The sequence below is a fragment of the Mastomys coucha genome, unplaced genomic scaffold, assembly GCF_008632895.1.
Source record: "Mastomys coucha isolate ucsf_1 unplaced genomic scaffold, UCSF_Mcou_1 pScaffold7, whole genome shotgun sequence".
NCBI lineage: Eukaryota > Metazoa > Chordata > Mammalia > Rodentia > Muridae > Mastomys > Mastomys coucha.
In genome coordinates, this window is record NW_022196913.1 from 19,964,210 (window position 1) to 19,975,424 (window position 11,215).

The following is an 11,215-nucleotide window of genomic DNA, read 5'->3' on the forward strand; positions in this document are numbered from 1 at the left end:
ATTTACCAATTTTGTATTTTAAATAATTTTTCCTTTAGGCATGTATTGAATATGTTTTGACCGTATGATCAACTCCTTATGTACCCACTTCCCTCTGTTCTCACACTGCTGCTCCATGTCTGTCTACTTTGTTCCTCTTAACCACTGTTTTTCAGCCTTCCTACTGCTGTGGCCCTGTGACCCTTTAATGCTGTTCCTCATGTTGTGGTGACCCCAACCATAAAATAATTTCATTGCTATTTTATAACTGTAATTTTGCCATTGTCATGAATTGTGACATAAATATCTGAGTTTTCTGATGGTCTTAAGCAACCCCTGTGAAAGGGTCATTTGACCTTTAAAGGGATCAGCTACTGTAAACAATCTCTCTCTCTCTCTCTCTCTCTCTCTCTCTCTCTCTTTCTTTCTCTCTCTCTCTCTCTCTCTCTGTGTGTGTGTGTGTGTGTGTGTGAGAGAGAGAGAGAGAGAGAAAGAGAGAGAGAGAGAGAGAGAGAGAGAGAGAGATACTGTTACTACTAGAGGAAAAAAAACAGGAGAAGCAGTTCAAGAAATAAGCATATACAAGGATGTTCTGAATAGAACCTTAGTTGCTCAAGAAATTTTTCTGTTCTTTTGTTGGAAATGTCTTAAATCTTTACAATGAAATACCTCTTCTTTTTTATGCCCCTGATTCTTAGATTGAGTTTTTTTTCATAGTGTTCTATTCATCAGGAAGTTAGTACTCATACTTGATTACAAAGTTATTAAATTATCTTTTCTTTGTTTGAATGTTGCAGTTTTTCTAACTTGTTTTCTGTCTTTCTTCAGTCCATTCCAAGGCTTTTATATTTTAGGTGATGTGTTTTTCATTTAAAATTTTTTTAAATTATCTTCTTTTCAGTATTTATACCTCTTTAGAGTTCATCTTTTATGTCTTATATTGTCTTTCTTACTTTCCTAGCTGTTTGTGGTCTATTGGGATTCATTCAGAAATTTGTATTTTCTTTGATTTCTTTGATCACTCCTGTAATGACCCTTTTGAGATTTCTAGGACTGAATGTAGTTCACATGTAATTCATGCTTGGGGATAAGTAGTTTTGAGGAGTTCCTTGTTCTCTTATGTATTTGCATTAAAAGTTGCATATCTGGGGCTGGAGAGATGGCTCAGCAGTTAAGAGTACTGACTGCTCTTCCAAGGGTCCTGAGTTCAAGTCCCAGCAACCACATGGTGGCTCACAACCCTCTGTAATGGGATCTGATGCCCTTTTCTGGTGTGTCTGAAGACACCTACAGTGTACTAGTAATATATATAAAATAAATAAAATCATTTTTAAGAAAGTTGCACATCTGGAGTTAGATAACTAATTGGATGTATTTATTCTTTAAAAAATGTATTCATTTGCTTATTTATTTTAAATCACCCTGATTGTTTCCAAAGGGATGCTTGTTCTGTTGGGTAGGGACCACAGTGTTGAAGAGTTGGGGTGTGGTTTTGCTCTGTTGCAGTGGCAGTTGGGACTAGAAGCTTCACCACTGTATCACAAAAATTAGAATATTGTTTGCAAAGACTATCACTCTCAGCATCAAGCCAGCAATGATGGTGCAATAGGAGTTGAATTAAAAATTAATCATCCTACCAGAACCAAGAATTTAGGGGCAAAGGATAAGTAAAGTACTGAATTCACTAATGCGCTGTTTATTGTGGATATGTATGGAAGTGAAAGGGGGACCAGTACCAACAACACAACAAGAAACCCAGGGTTAGACTGAGGTAGTGCTTGTTTAAAGCAAACAGTAGAGGAGGAGATACATTGAAGAGGAAACGGTTGGTGTGAAGTAGAGGGTGTGAGGAACCTTAGCTGGAGAATGACTGAAAAGAGAGAAGTCAAGATGGAGAATTAAATGAAGAATGCCACCCCTAGTTCTTAAGGCTTAGCTAAGGAGGTTACACGTTCCTCACTAACTAACCTGTGTTTCCTAGTGTTGAGGGTAAATGGAATAGGAAAGAGCAGGGGCGCATGGGGGAGTATGGTCATGCTTAGAGCATGAGTGACTGGCTTCCTGTGTTGCCTGACTCCTTCCTGCTCCTCTGTAGTCCTGCTCTGGCTTCTGCACCTTTCTTTGGGACATCTGGTGGCAGCTGATATCCTAAGCACTTTGTAGTATAACAGAAGTCACATGAGCACAGGAGCAGCACTAACAACTGGAAACGAATGGTGTGACTGACAACTGAAACCCCACTTGTGAGGTACTGGCTACTGAGCTGGGGTCCTTTTGAAACGGTGTCCTTCAGTTGTTCCAAGCTGAGTCTGCTTCTCCTGATGACCATATGTTCACCCCTGTTTCAAGCCACTCAGTCGACTGTGCCACGACTGCCTTATTCCAGGACTAATAATCTACGCTCGACCCTGTGCTTCACGATACAGGAGCCAGGTAACTGTTACTGACTCAGCAGGGGTCCTTTCCAAATGAGACCCACAGCTGTTTTGTGAATGAAAGCACAGCATATCCACCCCTTGCTTGATTTTCCTTTTTCTCTGCTCTTTATGACATCACATCTATGGCTCCTATACAGATGCTTTTAGCCTGTGTGTCATGAGCTGTGCCTCTTAGAGTTGGCTGGGTGGAGCTCCTTTCTCTTTGTCCCCTCTAAGCTGGCTCTATACTTTCTCCCCTCTTATGGAAGTTCTGGTTTTTTATTCCTCTTGAGCATAAACATTCATATGCTATCCGACTTCTTTCACCATCATTGTCTACCTTATTCTTGGAGACTCTGGAAGACTATACCTAGGGGTTGTTGACTATCTTCATCTCTTCTTTTGCTCATCTGAGTATTATTTCAATATGGATTTAGAAACTCATCAAGTTCCAGAAAATAGGTTCTGAAGAATGACTGGGTAGTTGTTAGGAAAATTACTTAAACTCCATGCTTATTTGAAAAGAAAAACAATCCTAGGGCTGGAGCAATGATTCAGTTGTTAAGAACACTGGCTGATCTTCTAGAGAACTCTAGTTCAATTCCAAACAGCCACCTGTAACTCCACTCTCAGGAAATCTGACTCTAGGTACTAGGCACAGGCTTGGTACACACCTGTCTATGCCGTACATCACCATGAACACAGTAGTGAATATTCTGATATCCTTATGTTTACAACATTGGTTTCAAGTGTTATTAAACTCTATATAAGTTACTATTGTACCTATAGTAATCCCTTAGCTGGATATTTGGTCTAATAACCCTCATTCTTTTTCATAACCTTGATATTGTATGGATTATTTTGTTCACTATCCTATCATTAGATAGCTGTTTCTAATTTTATAGAGGATAAAGAATGCTTCTGTGATTTTCTAGTCCAGATGTCACATGTGCATTCATTTAGTGTATGTCACTGGATAGTAAAATATGAATCTATTCAAATAGCCAATCCATAGCTGTGCTTACACAAGGAGGGTCCAGCCTGTGCTAATGGTGGCTGAGCAGTCTCATTGCTGCACATCTTTGCTTATGGTTTTTATCATGGGTGGCATGAGTGGTTGCATAATGTATTAGATACCCCATAAAATGGATGAAGCAGTGATACCCATTCTAGTTAGAGAAGGATATCTAATTCTTACTAAGAAGTCCAGCCATTCTTGCAATGGGTTTTTGTTGGTTTTGTTCCATAATGGCAGCATATCATAGTATACTATTAAAATGCTATAATAATCCTCTATTTTTTTTGTAATCTAGTTTCTTGACCTTATAAAATTAGTCTTAAATTATAGTTGCAAACAAAAACAATTTTATATTGTTTGGTTGCCTTTGGGGAGATCATTAAAATAGTCCTTACTTGTCTAAGACTGTGCTTGCTGCACATGTCTCAGATTCCCGTGGGCATCTAGAAACAAAGCAGCATTGACTCTTTATGCCTTGAACAAACAACTGTAAAATCTTCAGAGGAGACTTTCCCTACGTGAGTACCAATTGGGGATGCTGGGGCTCTGAACTCGCCCAAGATGCAGAGAACCAGCCCATCCTTTCATGCCACTTGGAAGCTCAGTCAGTGTTTAAATACAGTTTTATTGAGAGGGCCATTGCCATATTACTGTAATTCTGTGCCACAACATGAATGACATGGCTTATGTCTGGTTTTAAGACAGTTTGAAATATCATTGTTTTTCCTACATTTCTGTTGCTTGTTCTTTCTGATTGTAGCAGTTGAGCACACACAGTTCCAGAATATAAAGGCAGAGAAGTCGTAGTAATCGTAGCTTCCATTCTTATGTGGATCTACTGAAAGTATAAACCAACAGAAGACAAATCTTTTTTATTTTGTTCTTATTACTACTTCAGTCATCCATCAAATACTCTTTAAAACAAGTTTGACAAATATTTACCAACTCAAGTTTATGATAGTTCATAAAATGCATCGATTTATATGTGTTTTGTGGCTGCCTCTATATTTCCTTATATACAATTCATCCCTCCTCTGGTCACTATTTCGATTAGTCCCTTCAAACAGCGATGTCCGCTAAGTCTGAAGAGTTTAACCTTCTTTCACAGATGTGTGTTCCATTACAAGTATAATGATGGACACATGAGCTAGCTACCAAGGCTTTGGAAGCAGTGCTGTTAGGCGAAATCAGAAGTGGCTTTACTGAAAGGCTGATTCATATACAGTTAACTGACCGTTTGAGCCATTTTAGTGCAAAGATGAATGGGTGCATCTGCCTCTGTCAACACTATGGAAGTGTCATCTAATCCAGCTTACTAGGGTGTCTTAGTCCATGTTCACTTACTGTAAGGAGACACAAAGACCACAGCACTCTAAAAGGCAGCATTTTACAGGCTTACAATTTCAGAGGTTTAGTCCATTATCATGGCAGGAAGCATGGTGCTAGACAGGCACACATGTTGCTAGAGAAGTACCTGAGAGTTCTATATCTATATCTGTAGTCAGCAGGAAGAGACACTCGGGCTGGCTTGGGCCCATAAAACCTCAAAGCACACCCCCCAGTGACACACTTCCTCCAACAAGGCCACACCTCCCAGCCCTTCCCAGTTAGTGCTGTTCCTTCATAACCAAGCATTTAAATATATGAGCCTATGGAGGTGGGCTCATATATCCTTATTCAAACTACCACATTGGGTCTGATGTGGAAGTCCACCTTAGACAGAGTACACAGGGTACTCTGCACAGGGTACAGAGCAGTATGGAAAATGGACTTGCAGCCACTGCTATACTTGGAAGCTAAATTGTCATTTGGATCTTGTCAACTGGGTCTAGAATAGGTTTTGTAGGTTATTTTCAAATATCATTGACCTTGGGTTTGCATGTGTGGCTTCTAACACAGCAGCAGGGAAGAAACTGTTGGTGTCACAATATCTACCTCATGGGTCAGGAGACGGATATATGAGTGGGAGTGAGTTGTGACCCACATCCAGGTCCTTTCTTCAAAGGCCCTGCATTTCATTGGTGAGCCCATAATCTTACCCCACCCCCTGAGGTTCTATGATTTTACTTTAAAGGAGTTCTGGGAAATCCAAGAAGGTTCTTTAGAGAAGAGGATAAAACAGACTCATATTCCAGATGATACTGTGAAGACTTTAACTAGATGCTTATAGCAGCTGTAATTATAATTGCCAAATTTTGCAGTTGACCAAGATTTCTTCAATAGTTGTTTAGATTAGTAAACTGTGGCTCATCTTATTAATAGAGTATTACATGATGCTGAAAAGGAATGAGTTTTTAAAGAGAAGCAGGACTGTGCCATTTCCAAGAAGATGGATGCGATGTAAAATTGTATTCTTGTGCTCAAGATTCAGAAAGGCAAATATTACACATTTTTCTGTCATGTGTAATCTAGATTTCTTTAAGCTATGAAAATGCAACTATTTGGGATGGTGTACCTGAGGAGGGATAAAAGAGGGTAATGGCAAATGGATATTACCAAAGTCTACTGACATGTGTAAAACGTCATAGTGAAATGCATGACTGCAGAGTGAACATACACTATAGGGAAGGAGGAAGATTTCCATCAATGAAAGGACATTTGAGGAAACAATTCCTTATTACTAAGTGAAAGAAGACAAGTGAAAGGCTGTGCCCTTAGAGAATATTGAAAATGGCAAGAGTCTGCCTGTGTGCGATTCAGAGATATCAGAAAGCTATACTGCAGCTTAGTTTTGAAAGCCAGTCTCCCTCTCTCTCTCTCACTCCCCCTTCCCCTCCCCTTCCTCCTCCTCCTTCCCCTCTCCTTCTTCCTCCTCCTCTTCTCAGTTTGACCAGGCTAACCTCAAACCCAGAGATCAGCCTGACTCTGAATCAGAAATGCTTTGATTAAATAATTAAAGGTGTGCATCACTGTACCTATCAAAACAAAAGTTCCAGGAATTTCAAGATTTGAAATCACGTAGCATTTCATATTTGACAATCCTGATGAATGTACCTGTTTACGTTATACAATACGATTTTATATGTGCAGATGTATATGTGCCCTTGTGTCTTTTGGATGAGCCTTTGTATGGCACAATCACGGGATTTCTGTTAACCACAAGATAGATACCTCCCCTCATTCCCCCAGACAGCAAGCACAGAGAGGATGGAGACCATGCCTAGGCTACACAGCCGACAGACAGCTCTTGAGCTGACTGCCTCATGCTCTGTCCCTTACTGACTGTCTGATGCCTGTCTCCGGAATTCCTGATGAGCCAGCACTGAGTCACCCCTGGGAAACACTCTCTTGCAGAAGTGGGTGGCTCGCATTTGCCAGAAGGCCTGTTTCCTGAGGGCAGTTAATGAGCAGGGTGCTTATTGTGCACACCTCTCTGAAGCCTCTCCCAGTCACCTTGTTTGTAAACAGCGATCCTCTGTCTCTGAGTGCATCTGTCTGGAAGGGACACATTTGGCAGATGGTTAAAGTCTAGCAGCTTTAGCTCTAAATCTTGGATTAATACTCTTTCTGCTGATAGTTCTCTCTAGTGTGCGCATAGCCTTGAGACTAGGATTCGTCAGGAATGAAGTGGGTAGGTCTAGAATCTTTGAGAGGCTTCTGCAGTTGTTCCTAGGTCTTCCTGAGGTGAAAGCTCAGAAGGAAGCTCTGGAGCACCTGCCACATCCTCCGGGTGAAGCGAAGAGACAAACCTTGGAGACTTCACCTCCTGGGTTTACTCTAGGACGAGTGGCTGCCTCAGCAATTTCTCCATGGCTCCCATGTATTTGTGAATGTAGGTTTGTCTTCATGGGCATGATTCTTCTAAGTGGAATTTGGGCTGATGAAGACAGAATATAAGAAACAGAATAAGTTTTCACTTTTATCAAAATTAAAAACAGAACAACCTACCAAGAAGGGTGGAATGCTCCACCAGTGTGCAGTTCCTGTTGTTCAGTCTGCTGGGCCAATCGTGGTGTTTCCAGAGGTGTCTTGTCAAGGACTCAGTGAAGTGATTACTATGTGTGCCTTTGCTTGTATCTCAGCATAAGGTTTATGTTTTCATAATATTACTTTTTAAGCGAACTGGAAGGATTGACCATTTCTTCCTGGTAGAAATGCGTCTGAGCTTCCCCTGTACTGTGTAAGTGACCTAACATGTCTGAATGGAGTTTGATTTAAGCAGCCGCAGAAGGGCACTTGGAGGTTAGGGGGTGGGTTCCAGAGACGTGAAGCGAACTCCTCTGGTACAGCTTCTGCCAGTTCCTGTTTACTTTGTCAGATGGGATAAAGGCCTTTTAACTTTTCAAAATGATACGCGGTGAGCATAGCATCCAATAACTGTTCACATGTTCTAGTCAAGGATTATGTAAGGGCATTGCCACCCTTTTATCAATGCTAAGAACTGTGTGATAGAGACATCTTACTATTTGTGTATAAATTTAGGAAACTGAAGTTTCAGTGTACTTCTCCAGAAGGAACTCCAAGTAGTTAAATTACCATGAGAAAATCCCCGCTCTCCCAGCACCTTGTCTCAGCTTATTTTCTAGGAGCTATTTCCATTATGATCATACTCTGACAGGATGAGAGAGCCAGGGAGACTCAGTGGCAGCATCTTTGCTTCTCTGGGGAGAAGGAATAGCATTTTTCACTCTTTGTTTTCCCTTCTAATCCTGTGCTCTCAGTGGCTCTGTCTCTCACAGTCTGTTCTTCTTCTGGCCGTGCTCGGTGCAAATAAGGCAGGCAGTGAGTACAGAGTTTAACCTGTCATAGCCAGTTCCCTGGATCATGCCCTAGGGAAGGAACGCAGTGCTTCGAGGCTTTGCAGATCTGAGTTCTAGACATGGCTTTCCCTGGGTTGCCAGAGGGGTTGGCTGAATGTCTGTGTGTGGTGAGGATGAAGTTGTAGACATGTCTCTCTGAGATCAGATACAACAGAGAGCTCTGTAGAGTTTGCACTTCAGGGAAAAAACCTCTTCCATTATCACATCGTTGCCAGGGCCTAGGCTCAATGAAACCCTGGTTATTTACAGATCTCTAAGCCCAGGTTTTCTCAGTTGTTGGCTCCTTACTAAACATAATTAATAAGGATCCATGTGAAAAATGAGTTGTAGCAGAAACCCGATTCTGAGTATTGCCTCATGGAAAAGGGAAGTTACCTTTAAATCCTAGAAGTTGGTTTTCCTTACCTGCAGGCCCGCTGGAAGCAGGTGCACAGGCATAGAGACAGACTTCACATTGCTTACAGGCTTGCCTTCAGTCTTCACTCTTATGGGCAGCTTTGCCATCTAGAGGCTCAAGCTAGACACATTCTGTTTTGTTTAATAATGAAGCACTATAAAGTAAGAAGTAAGTTTTAAATGTTCCTATCAATATTTGGTTCAGTTGGTTCAGTTAGCTGTATAGATTTTCTGCAAGCTAATGGCTGACTCAGTATGTGTGTGTTATATTAGGGATCAAACCCAGGACCCTGTGCATGATAAGCAGATGCACTATCAGTGAGCTAAAACCTCATCCATTTTTGAGACAATCTCTTAGGCTGACCTTGAATTAATAACTATACCATAGGTCTTAAAGTCATGACCCTTATGCCTTAGACTCCTGATTTCTGATATTACAGTTACCTATTACCATACCTGACCAAGGCTGGCTTTTTTTTTAAACCTATCTTCAGAGTATTATGAAATAGCTTAGAACTCGGTTTTCTTTGCTCAGCTAATTTGATAGTATTCTATCTGGATTACAGTATCCTCATATATTAAGGTAAGAATGCTAAAAATTGGTTTATACCTGACAATTTTTCCCAAGGCTCCTTGAGTTCATTTAAAATCTTATGCTTGTTCATAGAATATGAAGAACATGTGTATATTTCTTTACATATGAGATGCTTCTCTCGTGAATGTATCTTATGTCTTTTTTTCTCTGTTTCCAGGCCTTCTGCCTTATCTAGTAGCCCGACGTATCCAGACTTGCCCTTCATTAGGATCTCCCCACACCGTAACCCCACTGCAGCTTCAGAGTCCCCCTTCAGTCCCCCACACCCCTACATCAACCCATATATGGACTACATCCGTTCATTGCACAGCAGCCCATCCCTCTCCATGATTTCAGCGGCCCGAGGGCTGAGCCCTACAGATGGTAAGTCTCAGACACTTATATTTCCCTTGCAACACTGTATAAAGCAGATCTAGCATATGGTAAGGTTTTCCCACATGACAGACACTAGGGCAAGTGCTTTAAGTTCAAAATTTAATTCCAGCTTATAGCACTGCTTTGTGGGTGGTGGTGTCCATATTTTCATAAGAATAGCAGTATAGAGAGGAATTAAATTAGAGAGTAATCAAGCAAGATTACTTTGGGATTCAAAGCAAGATCTGACTGACTCACCTCCCTGCTGTAAATGCCCTCCTCTTCTGCACTCCATACATGATTAGACAAGCCCTTCAGGTATTCCCATGTCAGTATGAATTCCCTGAGTGCCTTGCCCATCTTCTAATGAATGCTTTTATGTTCTGTTCATCAGAAAGACCCATTTATACAGATATGTCTCTGAGAACAGAGCTTGACACACTACTCTGACTGGGGATCCTGATAAAACTGATAGCTCTTGGGGCAGAACAGTGTGGAGTAGGGGACCTGAGTCTTTAATCTGATAAAAGTTTCTGGATGATGTTAATGCTGTTGACCTATGGTGGGCCATAATATAAGTAGCAAACGCTTAGGGGAGGAAAAAGACCCATTATTATGTGTACTTTCAGCCTTTGAGCATGCCAAGTAAAACTAGAACAATGAGAAGTAAGAAGGAGCTAGACTTTATTCCTGTAATTCCTGATGCTCATTTTAGACTTCAAATGTAGGCTTCATTTGGTTGGAGCTGGGTATTCATAACATCCTATCATGTTATAACCTATTCCTTAAGGCTTGTGGAAAATATTTACTGTATCTTCCTTGAATATATAAATGTTTGCCTACAACTGCTCTACTTTTCATTAAGATTCAAAATTACATAAGTTTTACTAATTGCTTATGGGGGTTATGTTTGCATGCTTTATTATAGAATATAAATCACTGCTGGTGTTGCATAGTAAAGATACACTGTGCAGTTTATTTCACTAAACTGTTTGCTACAACTTCCATACCTCTAATTCTAACGTAGGAACTGCAGTCTGAGACTGTACACAGTGGCAAGTATGAAGTTTCAGAAGACTCATCCGTTGTTATGTATTTCCAGGAATATCCATTTTCTACAAATAATTACTAGCCCATGTATTTTCATTTTAAAAATCCCATACAGGGAATATTTTTGTAATGAACCCAAGAGATATGTTTACTCATTTGAGCAATATTGACATTTTAAAAAGCTACAAAAAGTAAAACATGATTAGTTTTTTCTGCTTGGAATTTTGTAATAAAGGATGTTACATAGTAAACATAACCAACCATAAAGAAATTAGATAAAGGGACTAAGAAATAAGGTCAAGATCCATTTGGAGTTGCTGTACCTGACTTGTAGAAATTTGACTGGATGACGACCTGGTAGTTATAGTTACTTTGTGGAAACCATGTTCGTTGTTGGCATTTAATTATTGTGAATTAAATACCCATAGATTGATTGGTGGTTCTATCTTCCCTTTCCTACTTCATGAGACTCCAATTAATAAGAGTCTAAGTTACTTTTCTACTGCAGTGAGGAGGTACCATGAGCAAGGTAACTAGTGGAAGAATTTATTTGGGCTTATTGTTCCATAGGGCAGCAGGCAAGCAGGCATAGCAATGGTGCAATCACTGAGATCTTCCATATCCAGAAGTGGGAGGGAGGGAGGGA

At 40.5% G+C, this 11,215-nt stretch overlaps 1 protein-coding gene across 4 annotated transcripts in view; it reads left to right on the plus strand.

Annotated features, from left to right (window-relative positions):
- Positions 1-11,215, plus strand: part of Gli3 (GLI family zinc finger 3) — a 281,005-nt gene that overhangs the window by 170,959 nt on the left and 98,831 nt on the right. For all 4 annotated transcript variants that reach the window (XM_031358197.1, XM_031358198.1, XM_031358201.1 and 1 more), the window contains one exon: positions 9,323-9,528. In XM_031358197.1, coding sequence (XP_031214057.1) covers positions 9,323-9,528 — 206 coding nt within the window. The remainder of the gene's footprint in view (positions 1-9,322; positions 9,529-11,215) is intronic.